Below are 22,222 nucleotides of genomic sequence, written 5' to 3'. Positions count from 1 at the left end.
TCCAGGTGGGAAACATGTTTTTTTTCCAACTGCCTCCTATTGGACACCACTTTATTAAAAAAAGAATAAAAAACCAACTTGACATTTTTCAGCAGCTGTATAGCTAGGTGGCCATTTTCTCTACCACCACCAGCGGATAACACATCTGCATCTCTGCAGACTTCAGGATCCAGATGGGTCAAACTCACCCTGAGGCACCTACTGCTAAACAACTGCCTGAACATATTAGGGCCTCAATGCAGACAAAAGAAAATCCTGACTCCGACTTCCCGCAGAAGGAGAATATAGAAGAAGGAGATTATTTTTATTGACATGCTGCTCATTCCCGTTGACAGTCTCTCAGGGAGCACATTTTAACATTGTTGGTTTATTTTTAATTTTGTCATGTTTATCCATGAAAAAAATATTTATATATGAGGTAACATCTAGTTGTCAAACCAAGGAAAATATAATTTGGATTCCTAAAGGGAAATGTAATGTTGTCATCATTAGTAGTAGACAGGGGGTTCGTTACAATGGCAGCTCAATTTTGCTGCCTGGGTCAAGATAAGCAGCTGTCACATTAACTAGAGAAAAGTAAATCCTAGTTCTCATTATTTGGCAGTGACTTCATATAAAGTTACTGTATGAGTCTCTTTTCCTTTACCTTTTGTAGTATTAGTTGCTAGAACCTGCACCCTACTTTTACAGTTACTCACTGTTTAATATATAAGGAAGCAAAGACAAAATTTAAAATTTGCCACTGCCATTAAAATAGCTTTCATTGGTTGCTACACACCACCTACTGGACCCATCACATCTTCAAATAGTGGTAAGGCATCAATGGCTGTATTAAACCTTATCCTTGACTATGGACTTTATTCCAATGCCTCTTATTGTTGTATAGATGTGTTATTCTACCACTATAGTAGGAGTCATTCTCATCAGGGAATCTAGATTAAACACGGTGGATTTGGCACAGGATACGCCATAAATGTCAGACAGGTGCAGGATCTGCCACTACATGGAAAACAGACGTTCCCTGACCCATCTGATGAGGCAGTCGCTCAGGTGGAGAATGAATAGACAGATGGTTGCACATGTAAGTAGCTCTCTCCATTTTTCTGTTGGAGATATTGATACATGGAGACAGTCGAGCAGCCACGTAACATCAATAATAGTTCTCTACTTTCCAGTAGTACCAGCAAATTAAAGTGATTAACCCCTTTTCAATCACCTAGACCCCCAGTGATCCTAAAAATGCTACCCCGAATGCCAAATGTAAATGGTGCACATGTGTGACCACCACTATATTCACTTCTATGGCACTGAGGGAAATTGATACACTCAGCTATCTCCTTCTGTCCCAATGCAACAGTGGTCCTCATGTACATGCACGCTGCCATTTCTCTCACATCGAAGGATAGGGGGGCATTTGGTCTATATTGTTCTCTGAATCATTGGGGGTCCCAGTGGTTGGACTCCCCCAGCAATCAGCCACTTATCCTCTGTATTATGGATAGGAGATACATATTTTTGGTGGGGAAACAATAATTTTAAGCAACAATTAGTTTCCAGTGTGGTGAATAGTAGTCAGACTCTACCCTCTACCCTCCGTAAACTACATCTTGTACTATAGAACTACTGTATATAAAAATACTACTATCTTCCGTAGTACAAAATGGGACCAAACACTGTCTTATTACTCTCACAAACCTCAGAGAGACAGTAAAACACAACAAACAAGTCATCTACTCACTAAAAGAAGAATTCATCATTGAAAATCAACATTACCTTACAGGTATTAGTAGAAGGAAGTAGATAATCCTGCTTGCAATGATGTGGCAGGCTGACAAGGAGGTCTACTAGCCTCGAAGGCTTGATTATATAGTTTTTCCATTTAGCCAATAATGCTATCCCCTCCACAATACTTTTGTCTTTTTATGCAAAAGTATTTGACATCAATGCTGTGGTAAAATATTTTTATTTAAACCACCTTAAAATTCAAGCAGAGAATCTACGTACCTGCCCTGTAATGTGAGGTTTATGTAAAGTACAAGAGAATCAAGTCCTGGATTATCTAAAAATTGAAAATTGGGGTAAAGCTGAAGATTTTAATGAATGAAAACTTTGTATTGTAGACTGTCTTATCTCATGAAGCCATAGTGTAAGGATGACAGAGCTGCTAGCTATTCGTACTTTCCAAGTAATATAATATTCCAAAATGTTCCTGACTCTTAACAAATAGCAAAGGTCAAAAATTTACTTTACATAACAGTGTATAGAGGATATTCTAAGGTAGGCTCAAGCATTTAAAGGGATTGTTTCACAAGATGGCTCTTCTGGAAACTTGAGTTGGGCATACATCATGGTACATTGCAGAAGAAGTTGGCTGACCATGTGGTCCAGCACCCTTTAGAAGTGTGGAAACACTCTTTAATAATGTAAAATTGGGAAGAAATAAAGAAATAGCTATATATCCCGATGCTTTGGGATGTACAGCACCTGAAAAACAAAACAAAACATCAATTTTCCAACTGAATATTGGAAACTCTGGAAACAACTTCAGATATTGGACTCCTCAAAGTATTCACCCTTTGCCTATATGACAGCATACTTTTGGCAAGCAGTGGGTCAGCCTTTACGTTTTTGGTCAGGATACATTTCCATGTTTGATGAAAAACATCCCAGAGATGTTTCTGATTGATGATTTGCTGTTTAAAATATGGAGTGTTTCCAAACTTCCCTGGGGTACTTACAAGGAAGGATCAGATCTACTAATGCAGTAGCCACTCCTTTACATCCGTAATGGGAATAAGAGTTGTTTTCAAGTCTAGTAGGAACCTGATCAAAGCCACATAGAGGTAACAATGGCACTACACGAAGACCAGCAAGTTGAGAAGTAGAGTTTGGGTCACATTTTCAGTTCTTTTTTTTTATAATAAGGCCTCTACTCTATGACGTCTCCTAGCCCTACTATGTTATAACGTTGCTTATTCAGCAAATTCCACAACTAGCCTTTACAATGGAATTCCAAAAAGTTGGAAGGAGCTGGTTGATAAGTACAATACCTCTAGCTACAAAGTTTCCTAGATCTAAAGCCTCATACAAGTTGGCAGCATTAAAAGGAATACAAACTTGGGAACAAAAATAGACGCTGACTTACTTGATTTAAATTTATGTTCATTGCAATTAAGTAAAAACAATCCAAATAATAATTCCAATTCTTCTAGCATATACCTAAATCATTTACATATGGAATTAAAACATCAAAAGTATTGAGGCAAACAGGAGTTTAGGTAACATTCAGGAGAAAGTGCCATTCACCCTGGATATAATAGTCTTAGAAAAGCGCAAATGTCACAATGTATAAACTCAACAAGAAGTGTGAGGAACATGTATATGTAAATTATCAGAGCATACAAAGCCGTGTAACTTGCAAACAGCAGGAACATTTATTAGAAGGTCTCAGCCTCCAGGCCACCATTCATTAGCTGACCATACAAAACAAGCCATATTTCTTTTCTTTTTTTTTTCTAAACAGATACGTAGACAGTAGAAATGTAAAGTGTACGGACCACTTTGTATTTTTTTTCTTAAATACTTATTGGCAAGAGAACACACTGAAGACGCTTAGTTGGTGACATTAACATCCACAGTTGGGCTGCTGTGGAGGAGGCTTGTCTGTCAGTCTTGTGCTCTGCTTTGAAGCCGTGATGGCTGGATCCGTCTCTAAGTTCTCCGACATTTTGTCACAGATGATATCCACAAGACGCTCGAATGTCTGCTTCACATTGATGTTATCTTTAGCACTTGTTTCAAAAAACTCAAAACCTGAAAGAGAAGGAGAAAAATTCATGAAAGTGTCACAGTGAGAAGTTCAGAAGGGACGGCACCACTGCAAAGCACAAAAATAAGACATAAAAAGAGAGGCTCGTCTGTTTAGAAATTCCCATAAGGTGGTAGTGGATGCTTTATACTCTGAAACATGCAGTAATCTGAAGAATAGTATGGCTTCACACATTCTATGTTATAGATTTCATCTGCCATGGTTCTCCACCGGCCCTCAGAAGATGGAGCTAATTGGCTCATTGAAGCACCATGGCTCTTTTAATATTAGGACATTTGTGTCTTGTACAGTACCCCCCTCACTTGACTGATCAGCGAGAGTCTGTGATTGGACCCTTACCAAAACTACCTTAAGGCTAAAGATAGGATATCAATATTCCAGTAAGCAAAGCCCTTTTCCCATAGAAAACTGGATAAACTATGCATTTTGTTGCAGTTTTCTTGCAGAATGCAGCATGTTTTCTTCACTATAATTTAATTCATTCATACCCCAACGTCATAAGTCTTCCCAGGCCTGCTGAAATGACTCATACCCAATGCATGATGCTGTCACAACCATGCTCTACATTAGAAACGTTATGTTTTTGGTGTTGTGCACATTCTTGTATGTATGTTTTATTGAAGGCTCATGTTTTTTTTTAACATATGGCATAACCTTTTTCAATTTTATTTTTCCTTCATATGCCCTTAAGCAAGTTGTAAAATGCATTTGACATTCTTCATCTGTGACCTTTTCTAAATTTCTCATAAACCTGCAGTTGATAAAGAAACAATTACATGGAAAGTCGCTCTTAGCTTATAAAGTGTAAGTTGAGCTTAAAAAAAAAACCTTTCACATGTTACAGTGACATATCAGAAGTTTTGATCAGACCTTCACTGATTGCTAAAATGTAGGCACAGAAGTGCTCATCTAAGTGTTCCGCCTGACTGGCACTTTTCGACTTTCATCAGAGCGGTGTACAAGGTCAATATAAAGTCCGTAAGTCCTAACACTGCTTACCAGCCTCAGCCGAAGTGGCAGAGCACTTGGCTGAGCATTTCTACCCCTTTGTTTTAGCGATTGATAAGGGACCCCCACCGATAAAAATTTATGATATGTTACTATCATATATCAAAGGTTTTTTTCAAGGTTAAGTTATGCTTTGAAAAGCTTTCAAGTCTTCACAATTGTCATAAGCCCTTGTTGGTACCTCCTGAAAGCTTTTGCACATGGCACCCACAGGGTGGCCGAGCACGGTAGGACTGGAGATTGTTCTTAAACAGCATATGGTCTGGGCAATGTATGGCACTATTTATCATGGTGGTCATCTATTGTGTGTGTTTGTATAAATGGGTTTACATATTCATTTGTTACTTTATGTTCTGCTACAGTGGATAAGGCTTGCCCATTCAAAAATGTGATGCATTTTTGGTTGTTACTAAATCCACAGGAGGGAAATATTTTTCATGATCATAAGGTGGCGTTAAATCCAATATTCATGTAAGGCTCTGCTACTCACCCAATTGCTCTGCTAGGTGCTTTCCTCTGTCTGCTGAAATCACTCGTTCATCCTCCATGTCACATTTATTACCGACCAATATCACTTGAGCATTGTCCCATGAGTAAGTTTTGATTTGCGTTGACCTGAAAAAGAATTGTATTGTGTTACTCATTTTGTTCACTTCAGGTATAATTTAAAAAAAAAACATGAATACTCAATTCAGAAGACAAAGACTCTACAAGACTTTTGTGTCCTTTTTGGGTGTTCCAAAATCCTAAAAAAAACTGTTTTAGAGAAAGAAATGAAGTTGAAAAAAAGGTGCACGTTTTTGAAAAATGATACATGTGAAATCATCTTAAAGGGCTGATCTGACAAAAATACATTTTTTTTAATCTCTGCTCCCCTCACCTGATTACCTGTCACACTCTGGATGTCTCCTCTGTATATTGCAGTCACTTCCCATGAGTGCAGCCCCCTGTCACATGCTCATCAGGCACCATCCTAATGTTGCTTACACTTCAGCATCAATCCCATGATGCATCAGCACAGCATTACATGATCAGCTTTAGCCTGTACCATCTCTGCAACACTAACATTACCATATGTCTTCTTTATTCACCTACATAAGCTACAGACCATAAGTATACAGTCAGGAGGATAAGCTGTGATCGCCTCTATTATAACTGTATGATCATCATCATGTGAGAGTACCATAGTATTTTCTGTCCTCCATCTTGTCTTGTATCCTGCTTTGTGCTCCTCCATTTCTCTGTCTTTCCTTTGCACATATTCAGATATGATAGAAACATTCACAGGAATGCAAAGTTGTTTTCTAAGGCCATTTACACAGGTCTCATGAGAAACAGTTCCAATCAGCCTGAGAGAAGTCCTGCCTTTAAAGAGACATCACTGCACTTGCTGAGTTTTTAATAACCAATGATAATAAATTATACATATTTACAAGTGAGGTGTCTTCTAACCTCGTTTGAAATGTCTTTGCATAAATAGTTCTGCTTATTAATTAATAAAGGCAGACAACTTCTAATCGTTGCTGTGTGTGATTTGTTAGCTTCCTTCAGCTTGAACATTAACTCTTATGAATTTGGCTGCCTGAAAACATACCAACTAGCAAATATTGTGCTAACAATCAGTAACTAGGATAGAGGTGTATGTGTCTCCCTCTAGGCAGTTTCTGTGGTACACTCCACGTAATAGCATAACACAGACTAATAAACTGACTAGAAACTGAACACACAAGCCCAAGGAAATCTGAACTGGTTAAAAGCCAGGAGTTTCAGATAGAAAGAAATAACTAACCAAGGTAACAGTAGCTCACCTAAATATACTGGAGGGTTACCTACATTATAAATGAAGAAAAATGACATGAGCGGCCCTTTAGGGCCATGTTAACATGGGGCGGATTTTCAGCGAATTTTCTTTGCTGAATTTTGACACAGAAAATCTGCAGCATTTACAATTGCATCAAGGTGTATTAAATTATCAATATCTCATTTATGCACTGTGGAAAAAATGTGAACTAAATCCTCTCATAAATTGACCTGCTGTGCGAATTTGTGTCAATTTTAACTGTGGATTTTTGGTGCAGATATGCTAATCATGTTGCCATTCATGGTGTGTTTAAGTGAATGCTGAGCAAGCTTCAAAAGGCTAGGTGCTCTTCATTGAAGTGACCCTACTGAAGCCTGTAATTTAGTACCCAGTCACGCTCACAATGAATGGTATGCAACCACCAAAGTTTCTTCCAGAATCAGAGTGAGGAGGACTAAGGCTCCTGTGCTTCACTGGGGGTGTGGGGTGAGGGGGGTGGGGGGTGGGGCATGTAAGAAGTTAGTATGTCTTATTTTCGTTTTTCAACCATTTCTTGCCAAATATAATTTTTTTCACCAATAGAAATCACCAATTACTAACTATATTTTACAGTATATTACAGGTCTGAACATTGTTTTTCTTGGTTGTTGCCATATTTTTTGTGCAGATGGATTATTCATTTTTGCATTATTTGGAATACTCTTAACACAGTAGATCTCTCCGCACTTTGTGTAATTTGAGACACTGGGTCCATCTCCTATCCAAAATTCATAGTTAATATCCAATCAGGTAAACAATGCAATATTATTCACCATTAGAATGGATGTTCTAAAAGTATAGGCAGTGTTGCGTCACGCTGGCCGCAATAATAAACTCAAGCCGGCTGACGTCACAACATCAGTCCTGGCCCAGGTGATTGCGCTTTCAGCACTGGACACCAATGAGTGCATTCCTCCTGTCATTGCAGAAAGTCCCTGAGATGTCATCTGTTGCAAATCTCTCAGTAGGGTTCAGTGCTGCCCTTCTTTATAGCTCAGCTACAACATCTCCTGTGATGTATGGACTGATTGGCCTACGGGGAGGTGTTTTCCTTAGCTGATCAATCACCTATACTGAAATTGTATTTATTTTAGGCCCTCCTCTACATGGGTGTCAATTATTTTCCTGCCTGAGGCGTCTGGTGTAGCAGCGCTCATCTGCAGCTAAGTATCGGTGGAGATACCGTATATTCCGGCGTATAAGATGACGTTTTAACCCCGAAAAATCTCCTCTGGAGTTGGGGTTCGTCTTATACGCCGGGTATACAAAAAAAAAGGTGTCCGAAAAAAAAAAGCAGTACTCGCCTCCCCCGGTGTTCTGCGGCGCTTCTACAGGCTGTCGCTCCCTCCTCGTCCCCGACAGAGTATTGCTTTCTAGATGCGGGGCTTGAAATCCCCGCCTCCAGAAAGCTACTGCTGTGATTGGCTAACTCAAGCAGCGTCAGCCAATCACAGCCATTCAATGACATCATTGAATGGCTGTGATTGGCTGACGCCGCCTGAGTTAGCCAATCACAGCCATTCAATGACGTCATTGAATGGCTGTGATTGGCTGACGCCGCCTGAGTTAGCCAATCACAGCCATTCAATGACGTCATTGAATGGCTTTGATTGGCTGACGCTGCGTGAGTTAGCCAATCACAGCATTAGCTTTCTGGAGGTGGAGATTTCAAGCTCCGCATCCAGAAAGCAATACTCTGTCGGGGGCGAGGAGGGAGCGACAGCCTGCAGCAGCACCGCAGAACGCCGGGGGAGGCGAGTACTGCTTTTTTTTTTTGACACCGTATTCCCGGCGTATAAGGCGACAGTTGGGCGGTCGTCTTATACGCCCCATCACCTTATACGCCGGAATATACGGTACTTTTTATTGTGGGGCTTATTCATGTATATATTGCTTTTTTATCTGTTCTATATTCTTCTCTACCCTCCATCTTGGGACAGACTAGGCCCCTTATCTTGAAGACATGGGACGTCCCTATTGGGATGATCGCCCCACTTTTTGGCAGGGTCCACCACGCCAAAGTTGGTTAGGGATCGAGTTCACACTCCTTTTTTTATCGGTTTTATGTTCCATATATTTGTTTTTAAATATATGTCAATATTTGCCCCTCGTGAACAAGAGTAACATCTAGATGAGACGCACCCATGACATCTGTGAAGGCCACCGTTTTCTAGACACTGAATGATTGTAACAGGCAGCAATATTTTTCTATAATAGGCATGATATCCCCAAAATTCTGATTTCAACAATTGTATTACAGTGAAATTGCCATCAAGCTGTTTTATATACTCTGTAATTGTTAAATGACTGGAATACGGCAGCATTTGTATTGTTTTTTTTGTTCTGTACCATACATGATTACAACGAATGACCATTGTATTGGATGCAAAAATCGAACAATTTAACATTTACTACTTTTTTCTAATAACTAGCACGTTTCCATTTGCCATGGCCAGTGTCACAGCCTGCCTATCTAGGCTCAGGCAATTTATTGAACCTTAGTGCTCTGTTTTCAATCGCTTTTAAAATTCTGCCCAATAGGGGACACTCAGTACGTTTTTTTTTTATGGAAGCGGCATTGTTTTGGTCGGTTTAATAAGAATACTTGGAACGTGACATCTGCAACAGAGTGAATTATTAATGATCGAGAAGTAAGGTACTTTCTACACAGCGGGCTATTGTAAAAGTACATGCAAAAGTCAGCATCGATGTAAAGATAAGAATAATAATTGCCTTCCACAGTGTGAAGCTGATAGATCTAACAAATGACAATTATTTCTCCATTGACACATCTGTAATTAAATAGTCGGCTGAACATTAACATTACTGTACTAATGGACAATAAAAAGTGGACTAGAAAGGGCCCGTTCTTGCTACAGCTAGTGTGTCTTTCACCTCTGAATATTTCAGTGCTGCTGGAGGGTTGAAATGATTGCAGGGACCATATGGTGCTTTACTGGCAATTTTACAGCTACTAAAACCATGTAAAATGTTTTACAAGCTCTAATAAGCATCCTGCAAATCTTCTAGCCCTTTCCTTCATGCTCAGTTGTATCACTTGCATATATAATAAGGACGGTCACATTTCACATTTCAAAGCTGAACTTATCTTGTGAAATGTAAACAGCAACTGTCTGATGTCTGTAACATCCTGGCATGATAAGCAATGGGGATGGTGAACATAGTAATTGCAATTGGGTCTTAAATCCTTGTGGACCTCCTTGCCAATTCAGGATTAGAAGATGGTGAAATGACTGATAAATATACAATGATTCAATCAGGCTAAGGAAAGCTTTATTAAAGAAATAAAGGTCTGTGCATGCACTGTTTCTTCTTGTGGAGCCCGAAAAGTAGGAGTAAGGAGGCTTATAGACTATGTTAACTTCTCTGGTAAATAGGGTATGGAAATGGTAGATGGAACAAAGGCTTTGCAGCACCACTTATTGGAAGGAAGCTTCCTTATAAGTCAGACTTAACCCTTTCCAATCCACTGTCTGACGTCTAAAGACATTATGATTTAAGGCTGTACAGCTCCGATGTTGGAAGACGCCCGTCGGGGTTCTCTTACTATATACTGCCAGCCACTCTTCTGTCTGAGCCTATCCAATGTGTCACCTCATGCAGTACTGGCTTTAGCCAGCATATAGCGCCATTGTATAACAGCAGAAAAGAGTAAGCCCCCTAGTAAAGCCAGGATACAAATTAGATTGGAAAGTATTAAAAGTCCACAAGGAGAAAAAATACTTTCATAGACCAACACCAGAGGCTTCTCACCCAGCCTACCTGAATCCTACTGTGCACTGATGAAGATCAAGAACCTTGAACTAGCCTGTACACGGGTGTCTTTGTATGGAGCAGATTCTGGTTTGACTTATATCCTTAGTCATGTTCCAAGGCCTGTTGGACGTCAGAACAATGCTAGGGAAGCTACCCTTCAATAGGGCATGATCTGTTAAGACTGGTGTGTCGTGCACTGTTCTTAACCTCTTAACTCACCAGAATGTACATTCATGTCATGGAGGTTTGGGGTTCATACGAAGGGGGATCAGGGGTCAATCCCACTCCATACAATGAGGATGTCATCTGATTCTTACAGTCGACAACCGCCCACAACAGCTCCGATTAGCAGCGCCGCTGATTGGAGCTGTAAAACCTTTAAATGCTGCTGTCAGTTCTGACAGCAGCATTTAAATGGTAGGTGAGTATGGTATATATTTTTTTTAATACTTTGTTTCCCCCCCACTGCCACCAATGTTTGGGGTTCTCAGAAAACCTCTTTTAAGTTTGAATAAAGAAGTTTCTGGCCTTTATTTATTCATCACCTTTTTATCTGGAAATTTAGCTAAAGGTGGAATAATGTATGTTCTATAATCCCATGAAATTATGAAAACTCAGAATGATGGTTCGTGTTTGAAAAATCGCTACATGTCCTATTTTTGTGCAATTCCTGTTCAAGAATCTTTCATTATTTTCTATGGGAGCTTTCAAAAAATGGATCGCACTCGCATGCCATTCAAGTGCATGCAAACGCAATCTTTTTTTAACACGTTACTCTGGGGGTAAATTAAAAAAAGAACTAGGAATTGCTGAAAAACGGATATAAAATGGATGCCAATGAAAATCGCATTAAAATTGCATGGAAAATAGCCAGTTTTTCACAGACCAAAGTCACACTCACCCATGTGAATACAGCCTAAGGCCTCTTTCACAGGGCCGTAGGCAGTTTTACTTGTGCCCACCAGGGCCGTAAGCGTTTTTACATGCGCCCTCCAGTGCCATAAAAATGCGTGAATGTGCGCATAAATCTAACGTTTGTGCGCCTGTTCAGAGGGCACAGGTCCTGGCGTATATACACCGAGGCCGCAATGCCATTGCCTCCCTTTCCCTCTCCCTCGCCGGCTCACCTCCTCTCTCCATACCTCCGGATGTTTGCAATGGGAGTGGTGGGATGGGGCGGAGCTAAGCACCCACCCACTACACGCAGCCAGCAATGGGAGGAGCAGGACGGAGCTTAGTTCCACCCACACCCTGCCCCCTCCCATTGCAAACAGACGGAGGGGAGAAGAGGGAGTTTAGCAGTCATGCTGCTAAACTCCCTCCCACCTCCCTTCTCCAACTGCTGTTCTTGGCTCCCATAGAAGTATCTGTTCCAGGACTGTTTGGCCCTGCGTGAAAGCGCCTGATGCTATATTGGCCGGCCAGGCACTTTGACGCCATGGGAATACGGCCATGTGATCTGATGCATTGGAATCCAATGCATCAGATTGCAGCATACATCGGCCGGCCGTGAAAACAGCCGTCTGGTATACACTCGTGGGAAAGAGCCCCCAAAGTAGTTTCTTGAGATGTATAAGTTACAAGAACTCCTACTCCCCTGCCATAAAATAACAAATAGGCTTATACTCAGCTCTCCCTGTACCTGCTTTGTCCCAAAATGCTGCTCCAGGTCTCCCCTCTGACGTCACATTTACATGCTTCCCCAGCCTCCGTATAGGATGTCACAGTCAGTGCAGCCAATAAAAGAGCTCAGCCATTGAACGCTGAGCTCTGTCATTGGCTGTAGTGCCTGTGATGTTCTGCAGCCAGTACACAAACAGCGGGAGCAGGACTGAGCGCGGTGCGGGATATAGCGGGAGTGGAGAGAGGGGAGTGGGAAGTCATGCAAATTATACATTTCAGAAAACCACTGTAAGGGTTGACACAACATACTGAAACATGTAATCTTTATGTTTTGTATGTATTAATCTAGTTCATTAGCTGTTTTTGCTTCTATTTCATGTGATTAATCCATGGGTAATCTATTGTACGTTTTACATATACTTTATTGGAAATTAAGTATGAAATTCTCACTCGAGCCTTGACTATGTGCCTTATTATGTTTCCTTCTTATGCACCCGCTATACAATCTCACGCAGCGTCTTTGTATGATGTGAATGATTAAATGTTAACAAACCTTTGCTGAGAAAAATCTACTAAAAATTGAACTGAAAATACTGGAAAAATATATTCAGTTGTTGAGAATCCTGCGTAACTGTCTGTCGATTATATGTTTTCTCCTTTTTTATATTGCTGATCCTGAAGAAGAATGAGTAACTATAAGGGTTTTTCATATTATTATTATGTCTCTGACTGCAAGAACTTGTCCCACTGAGAGAATTTATCCCATAGCCACATGATACAGAATAAATATCTGAATGGTGGAGGACCACCACCAATCTCGAAAAAGGGGTCTCAAAGTGTCCCCGACTGAAGGGTGATCATGTGTGCACACTGCAGCTCCAATTATATCAATGGTACTGCCAAAGATAGCCAAGTGTTTGTACTTCATCAGTCCTATAGATGCTGTAATTATATGCAAACTCATGGAAATTGTATAACGATCAGCTGGATTTTTGATTCTGATGCCAATGTTCACCTAATATAACAGGCACATCAGCATTAAACAATTTGTTTCAACAACAGTATGAAGATTGCTTGACTATGATCTAGGAACTGAACATGCCAGATCCTTTGTTCTTCTAGGAAGTGAGCCACTCAAGACCCTTATCCTTCTCTTCCTATTGAAAAAAACATGAACATTCAGCGGTAAGTTTATAGTAGAGTCAAGGGAGATAGCTGTTCTAACTAACTGAGCATGGCAGTAACAACCATACTACAAAAGAGATATAATCTAGGAAAGTATACAGTTTCTGACTGCAGAAGTGTAATACATCCTTCTTAAAGGGGTTGTCTGAGCAAAAAAAAATTGGGGTAAAGGCAAAAATGGTGAAAACATAAGAAACAATGCAATACTCACCTATTCAATTCCCCACCACTCTAGTGCCACGGCTCCCCACCATATTCTGCTTACATGACTACAGAGGTGACGTGCCCATATACGCACTTGACTGCTGCCGCCAATCGAGGGCCTTAGCGGTATGTGGCACAAGAATCTTTAAGCCATTGATTGGATGCAGTGGTCACGTAGGAATACAGATGCATTACTACTGCAGCATATAAAGAAAGCCCGGCAGAGAGTAATGGAGCAACAATAGGGGTAAGTATAGAATCTTTTGTTATGCTGTCACCATTCATACATTTACTCATGTTTTTTTATAACTTAGAGAACCTCTTCAATGAAATATTTTTAAAGCGGTATTCCCATCTCAGCAAGTTATGCCCTATCCACCGATTCCTAGACTTCAACCCTAATGAAGGTTTTGCATGCATTCCTTCACTTTATCCACTTCAATGGGATGATTGAAAATAGCTGAATTCAAGCACTCCGATATCTCCAGTGGTCTCATTGAAGTGAATGCAGTGGCCACTGCTGTCAAAACTTCAGGATACGTCACAAGTGATATGTCAGGATTGGTGGGGTCCCAGTGGTCAGACCCCCACCGATCAGCAAATAATCCCCTATCCTGTGAATAGAGCATAATTTTCCAAAGTGGAAATATCTCTTTAACTAACCAAACCTACACCTATTCCTATTTCATTACCCTTTCCAAGTGCACAGCATGTAACCAAAATGCCTAACTACTGGATATTTAATTTGAATTTCTCATTCCCGCCTCCAAGACTTCTCCAGAGCAGCATCGGTCCTCTGGAATGCACTACCAAAGGCTACCCGAGCAATCCAGGACTCGCAGAACTTCAGGCATGCTCTAAAAACGCACCTCTTCAGGGAGGCATACCGCATACCCTAAACAAACTCCTTTGTACCCCCCCTGATAACATGCTTCCTGACCTACTGACTGCAATCCCTGCTAGCCATCATAAACCGCTCCTGCAGTCATACCAATTCTGCCGTCACACGGCCAAATGTCTGACCATTGTCTATGTGTATAGCTTCCCTCACTCTTCACCTCGCCATACCGCGCACATCTCCAGCCCCTTTACCTTCTGTATCACCCCATTACTTGTAGTATGTAAGCTCGTTAGAGCAGAACCCTTACCACTACTGTTTCCATCAACTGATTACTATGTAACTGTGGTTCTGTAATGTTTGTATTTTGTCTTTCTGTATTCCCCCCTGTCTATGTAAGCGCTGCGGAATATGTTGGCGCTATACAAATAAAGATTATTATTATATTCAATAATTTACTTTCTTATAAACATAAACTAATCTTGTACTTCCCTTTAACTTCCATTCAATTTGGGGTAATTTACTTCCTCGCTTGTGTATTAAACGCCAATTTGACTATAGACATACTCTTCCCTAAACTTGTTGGTTCCCAAGTAACCTATTGTCCTCACTCTACAATCCTAAAACCAGCAAACGGACTATTCTACACTCTGGACACCACGTGATCTAGTAATCTTTTCTCCATACCAAACAAAGTAACATAACTTACATCACACACCCACAGACATTACAAATTATAACCTACATCCTCTTATGCTCTAGATGCAAAGTACATAATATAACACACCCAACTTTCACTGCACTCTTCATGTAAGCCACCAGCCCCCTAGTCCCCAGCAGAGAACCCATAACTTACCTACTGTCCCCAACATAAAATACTTTAAGGGGTTTTCCAAGACTCAAACCAAATTTTAATTTTGTGATACATCAATAGATACTTGATAATGTAAACGGGGAGATGCTGCAATACCTTTACAACACCATTTACCATCTTCCTATTTGCATGTTCAAATTTCCCAGAAGAACATGCATGACCTTAAAAGTCTCCTTACATCATCCAGCTGCTCTCCCTAAGCAGAAACTATACGCTTCCCAATACTCAATAATATAATGCATTCATCATTACCTTTTTTCATGAAGGTATGCATGTTAACTGATCCTGATGCATTCTGGGCACACTACTTATGTGTAGGTGTCACTTCTAGACATCCAGAGCCATTGCTATTATATTTCCCACTGTGCATGCGCCTTGCAAACATTTTGGTGCATATGCTATATAATAAGGGCAAGGGCTTCCACACAATGAGATGACATCCTACACACAGAGCTGTAAAGGCGCATGGATTTAGTATATATGTCGCCAGTGGAGTTAGAGGGAACTTGGTTCTTCGCATCACGGACCAAGTTACTACTGTTTTAGTACTGGGCAAAATATAGCAATGGAAGACACCACCCTATAACATATGGCCACACCCTGAAAAATGGTCATGTGGCACACTACTTTCTTTTTTGTTTAACCCATTTAGGACCAGCCACAGTAAATTAATGGCGGCTGGTCCTGGGCTTAGAGCACCGACGACAGTAAAATTACGGTGGTGCTCTGTCTCCTGCTCTGCAATCAGTCAGAGGCAGGAACAGGTTATCAGCTGTTAGTGACAGCTGATAACCCAGAGCAGAAGGCAGGAAGGTTTTTAACCCTTCCTGCCTTCTGCTTCCCTGATATGCAGTGCTCAATGAGCACTGTATGGGGAAAGTGAAAGTAATATTTACTTTCAGTACGAGAGCCTCGGGGGGGTCGTGACCTCCCGGGATTCCCTGCTACTGCAGAGCTGGAGGGTCAGACTAGACCCTGGCAGCTCTGCAGGTGACTAATGTCACCACAGGGGTTGCTTTCCCCTGTAACTAGGGCTCCCATGGACGCCCCAGCTACAGTGGCAAAGTGTCAAATAAAGGAGAAAAAAAAAGTGAATGTCCCCCAGAGGTCTTATATGACGTCATGGGGGACATAGATTGTAAAAAACACAATTACATACATCAGTAAGACAAAATAACACAATAAAACAACAATACATACATAAGAAAGAGAATAACACAAAGCAGACGCCAACAAAAACCGTCGCCGTATACGCCCTGTAAACCAAAACCATACATACTATATATCAAAACGTCCGAAATAAATAGAGGAACCCATTCCCATACTTTATTTTAGTGTAAATATAAAAATAATTTTTAAAAAATTATAAATGTTCAAAAAATGATTTTTTTTAGCTTTTTACCCCCAATAAAACTAAAAAACGGGAAAAAAAAGGCAGTGAAAAAGATATTAAAAAATAGTCCTATATGTCACGAAAAAAGAAAACGCAGCAAAAATAATTTTGGTAGCTAAAGGAAAAAAAATAGAGCAGTAAAACCGCCACCTGGGTAAAATCCCTAAAAAGTGTCTGGTCCTTAAGGTACAAAACAACCTGGTCCTTAAGGGGTTAAGTACTGAAAGTAAATGACAAATTTACATATTGTCTCCTAAATAACTAATTAATGGCAGGTATTGGCTCTTGGAAAGCCCTTTAATTCCTGTTGATTATGCAATACAAAGACTAATTGTGGCATCTTCTATCCTCAGTCAAATCCCTCCTAAATTCTTGTGGCTCACTAGAGGATATATCAATAGTAGTTTCTTGTAAATTTCAGACTTTGAGTGGGCACAGTCAGTTATGGTACACTAACGAGCACCAGCGCCCTATTATTTTCTCTGCATTAGTGACCCCTTAACTTATGTTCAACAAAATAGTCTCCTTTGAGAACATAAAAGTCTCTAGCCATTAAACGCTAATGGATAATAGGGCATCACAATCCCTGAAAGGACAGCCATTCCGCAGACACAGATCCACAAGACGGTTGCTCTTGAAGGCTCACTAATTATAAGAATGAAATCATACATTACGACCTATCAAGCTACAGAGGGATCGCAGTATTTGCCTGGAATTGTGTTTAAAAGTGACAGCTCTTTAAGTAAACCTCATAGCTAGAAATGATGGATTATTTGCAAAGAGCTGTTATGTAAAATAGTTCATTACGGCAAAAGGAAATATCACAGGAGGCAGGCGTGTATTTAAGGAGCGGAGGATGGAGACACTTATCCTTTATCTCCCTATTGTACAATCCCAAAGGCTTGTCAAAATATGAGAAATATTCGTCTTGTGTAAAACCACAGCGATATCTCTACTTAAAATGACTTCACAGCATTCATTTATCAAGACTGGTTTGTCTGCCTGTGATACATTGTCCTAGTTTCCTGCCCTGTCATTGACTAATTGCATTTTTTTTTTATTTTGCAACTTTTAAAAAGGGCATCTATCAAAGGAAAAAAACATTAAATTATGTATATGTTTAATAATCATGGCATCGTACGACGGTGAAACTTACTTTGGACATTCAGTTCCATATTTTTAGGTATTGCTTTAAAGCCTGCTGCTAAACTTGTATTGCAGGGGAGATTTTCCTTTGGGCCATTGTTTCCCCTTTGCTGCACTTGACTCTATTGTATGATGTTATAGTGTTGGTATGTTATAAGTTTGATATTATTTGGTGGTCACTCACCCTTGTGGTCTTCAACGGTGATGGGGAAATGCAGTTACTAGGCAGTAAATTATATGTCAAGGGCCTTACTTAGGGAGCCCATGACAGTGTGCAGAGCACAGGGCCACTAAGCTCAATCATTGCATAAGTGGAGACCCCAAGCCAATATATAAAGTACTCTTGGCGCCAAAATGTTGTTGCAATACTAATAGAGAGTATCCCTATTAGTATTGAGCCAGACAACTGTGAATCAATTAAAAAGCAGAGATAGGGCGCTGTAAAGATGTGACTGAAACAAAGGCAGGTGTAGAGAGCAGTCTGCCCACAGGAAAGCTACAGAAAAGGAACTATGAGTTTGACCCCTGAACAGACTGGTAGTGTGAATGTTCCCAGCAAGAGAAACCAAGTAATCTTGTAGATATGCTACCTTTTAATGGCTAATAGAGATGAGCGAACGTACTTGTTTAGGGCGATTTCGCAATCGAACTCCGCTTTTTTCGAGTAACTGACTACTCGGGCGAAAAGATTCGGGGGGCGCGGTGGAGCCGGGGGGTAGCAGTGGGGAACACTGCTCACTCCCGGCGCCCCCCAAATCTTTTCGTCCGAGTAGTCAGTTACTCGAAAAAAGCGGTGCTCGATTGCGAAATCGCCCTAAACGAGTACGTTTGCTCATCTCTAATGACTAACAAAAATACATGATGTTATTGCAAGCTTTCAAAACTACTCAGGCTTTTTCAGGGTTCTACTCAGGGTTATTATGCATGAAGAAGATCTCTGATAGGTTCGAAAGCTTACATCATCATCATGTATTTTTGTCTACAAGATTACTTGGTTTCTCTCACTGAGAACAATCACACTTTGCTCTACTGGCTAACACATTTTACAGACTGGTAGTCTCAGGGCAACACAATGTCTACAGCGGGCATCCACAATCAATTCTTGTCTGAAGGCAGCATTCTCAAACCCAAGGGTCTCTATAAAATTTAAGGGGTATTACCATCTGAGTATTATATGAAATATTGCTAGTATATATGATAAATGTTTAATAGCTGTCAGTTTCATTTCCAGAACTCCCATCTATCTGGAGAATAGGTAATCCCCCTTCTCCCCTAATGTAATTTTCTCTCTAACATGGAAAATACATGTGAACAGGCATCAGACACAGACAAGCATGTATGTAACCAGATAGTTGGGGCCACACAGAATGGCACTGTGGGCTGCATGTGATCTCTGGGTCACAGGTTGTGCATTCCGGCCCTAGACTGGGAGTCACCATCACCACCATAGCTAATAGTTGCATATAGCATGTACTGTTCAGCTGTAACTGTTAAGTATTGAGTGCCTCTCCAAGAAAAGACCTGCATTCCCACTGACCATGTCTTCTAATTTGTGTTGAATTACTTACACCTTTTAAAAAATGTGTTTGATAACCCCTTAAGGACCAGGCTGTTTTGTAGCTTAAGGACCAGACACTTTTTAGGGATTTTACCCATGCGGTAGTTTTACCGCCCTATTTTTTTTGCTTTAGCTATCAAAATTAATTTTGCTGTGTTTCCTTTTCCGTGACATATAGGGCTATTTTTTATTTCTTTTTCACTGACTTTTTGTCCCGTTTTTTTAGTTTTATTGAGGGTAAAAAGCTAAAAAATATATATTTTTAACAATTCTAGATATATTTTTTAATCATTATATTTACACTAAAATAAAGTACGGGAATGGGTTCCGCTATTTGTTTTGGACGTTTTGATATATAATATGTATGGTTTGGATTACAGGGCGCTTACAGCGTCGGTTTTTGTTGGCGTCTACTTTGTGTTATTCTCTTTCTTATGTATATATTGCTGTTTTATTCTGTAACTTTGCTTTACTGATGTATGTGATTATGTTTTTTTACTATCTATGTCCATCATGATGTCATGTAAGACATCTGGGGGACATTCACATGTCTTTTTTTTTTCAGGAGCCCCAGTTACAGGGGAAAAAACAACCCATGTAGTGACATGCCTTCTCCTCTGGGTTATCAGCTGTCACTAACAGCTGAAAACCCGTTCCTGCCTCTGATTGATTGTAGAGCCAGGAGGCTTAAAGCACCGCCGTAATTTTACTATCGTCTAGATTTAAGCCCGGGACCAGGCGCCGTAAATTTACTGTGCCTGGTCCTAAACGCGTTAAATAGAAAGAGGGGGGACATATATAAAGAAGAATATAAAGCCATTTATTCTTTCCTGAGAGTACAGGACAAGAATATCCCTGTATTCTTTCCAGCAATTTCTGTCCCTGAAACGTGTTTTGTGCTATCGATTAATTAAATAGTAATTGGGTTAATCTTTCTGCTTGTATGTACTTTACATTACAAGAGTTGCACCCATGGTCCATCATTTTCTCCTTTGTACAATTAAGCATTTCTATACCACGTTATCTATGATGACGGTAACTGGACTGTCAGCACCCTACCAGCTATTCTACAAAAAGCTATTCTGACTATCAGGATCATATCTTTAATAGTAGCTGCTCCATCCAGCACTTTCTCCTTTTTACAATTAAAGGGGTTGTCTCGCGAAAGCAAGTGGGGTTCAGCACTTCTGTATGGCCATATTAATGCACTTTGTAATATACATCGTGCATTAAATATGAGCCATACAGAAGTTATTCACTTACCTTCCCTGCGCTGGCGTCCCCGTCTCCATGGCTCCGTCTAACCTCCGCGTATAATCGCCCGATTAGACGCGCTTGCGCAGAAGGGTCTTCTGCCTTCAGGTCTGCCCGGCAGGATCTGCGTTCTGGCTCCGCCCCCTTCTACGCGTCATCGCGTAGCTACGCCCCATCACGTGTGCTGATTCCAGCCTCCTGATTGGCTGGAATCGGCACACGTGACGGGGCGTAGCTACGCGATGACGCGTAGAAGGAGGGCGGAGCCAGAACGCCGCTGCTGCCGAGCCGAAGGCAGAAGACCCTTCTGCGCAAGCGCGTCTAATCGGGCGCTTAGACGCTGAAGTTAGACGGAGCCATGGAGACGGGGACGCCAGCGCAGGGAAGGTAAGTGAATAACTTCTGTATGGCTCATATTTAATGCACGATGTATATTACAAAGTGCATTAATATGGCCATACAGAAGTGTATAACCCCACTTGCTTTCGCGAGACAACCCCTTTAAGCTCTTCTCCTGTGGCTCATGGTCGCCTTGCAGTGCTGGGGTTCTAGGTTTAAATCTGACAACATCTGCATGGAGTTTGCATGTTTTCCCTGTGTTTCATTATAATCACCTTTATTTACCCTCACGTAGATGTTGCCCTTGGTCAGACTGGAACCTTGGATCCCAGCTATGCAAAGTAACAGTCCTAACTGCTGAGCTACCATTATTATCATTATTATTTCTCCATCTCCTTTAACCCCAAAAACGTTTAGGAAAGTTCAACCCAAAGCAGGGTTCAACTGGTACAATTCACTAAACACTCGTCCAAAGTTTTCTAAAAGTTTAATTTCAAGCTTTTCGACTTAAGAAAGTTATCTTGAAGTTCCTAGTTCCCAGTTCAAAATCTGTAACAAAGCCCCCAAGTATAACACATTTTTTATAGTACTTAGCTAGTCATACATGGAAGTGGACCTCCTGAAGCTCCAGAGCCCAGGATCAACTACATATTCTGCATCCTCTATAACTTCCGCCCTTCCCTGCTGTATAATGTAAGCCCATTTTAATGAAGATGCTTTAAAATACTGAGCCGATGAAAGGTCTTTTTAAAGAGGTTTCCACTGATCTGACAATTCTTAAATCCCGTTTGAGCACATGAAGATCTGATTTTGCAGGGTGTTTATAAACAGATTTCGATGCGCTAATGTGTAAGAGACGTGCTAACCAGTCCTAGATGAGAAGCAGACACAGACACACAAAGAAGACATTAGATGTTTTCTAGATTCTGGAAAAGACAAGCCCGGGTTCCCATGGAAACTGTCTTTCTCCATTTCATCAAAGTGGAAGATGCTGAACAGTGACCTATGTATTTGCTTTGTGTTACAAAATATTGGATCAGCAAAGCTTTCCTTCAAATGCTGGGAGAATCCCTCTCTTTTCACTTGTCTTTATAATTGCCTTATTTGCATTCTCACCTTCCTTGTATCTAGGCACATTCGTTTTTACAGGCCTTGATTTAGATCTTGGACAGTCGCCAAAATATATTTTAGAAATAGGTTTTCCACCAAATAATATATCTGTTTAATGAGCTTCATAACAAGCAGCATTCTGTTTTGACCTTATTTCTGGTTCTACTATGCATATATTAACACCTAAGGGGGGTTTCACACCGGCACTCGGGGTTATGCTTTCTTGCTCCATTCGGGGAGCAGG

The 22,222-nt window shown here is 40.7% G+C and overlaps 1 protein-coding gene across 2 annotated transcripts in view; it reads right to left on the bottom strand.

Annotated features, from left to right (window-relative positions):
• Positions 1 to 1,902: 1,902 nt before the first annotated feature.
• Positions 1,903 to 22,222, bottom strand: part of RAB3C (RAB3C, member RAS oncogene family) — a 161,706-nt gene continuing 141,386 nt past the window's right edge. For both annotated transcript variants that reach the window (XM_066602772.1, XM_066602770.1), the window contains exons 4-5: positions 5,328 to 5,452; positions 1,903 to 3,813 (exon numbers count right to left, since the gene is read on the bottom strand). In XM_066602772.1, the coding sequence (XP_066458869.1) occupies positions 3,626 to 3,813; positions 5,328 to 5,452 (313 nt within the window). In that variant the 3' untranslated portion in view covers positions 1,903 to 3,625. The remainder of the gene's footprint in view (positions 3,814 to 5,327; positions 5,453 to 22,222) is intronic.

The sequence above is a fragment of the Eleutherodactylus coqui genome, chromosome 5 (genome assembly GCF_035609145.1).
Source record: "Eleutherodactylus coqui strain aEleCoq1 chromosome 5, aEleCoq1.hap1, whole genome shotgun sequence".
Lineage (NCBI taxonomy): Eukaryota > Metazoa > Chordata > Amphibia > Anura > Eleutherodactylidae > Eleutherodactylus > Eleutherodactylus coqui.
This window is presented reverse-complemented; position numbering and strand designations above follow the sequence as displayed.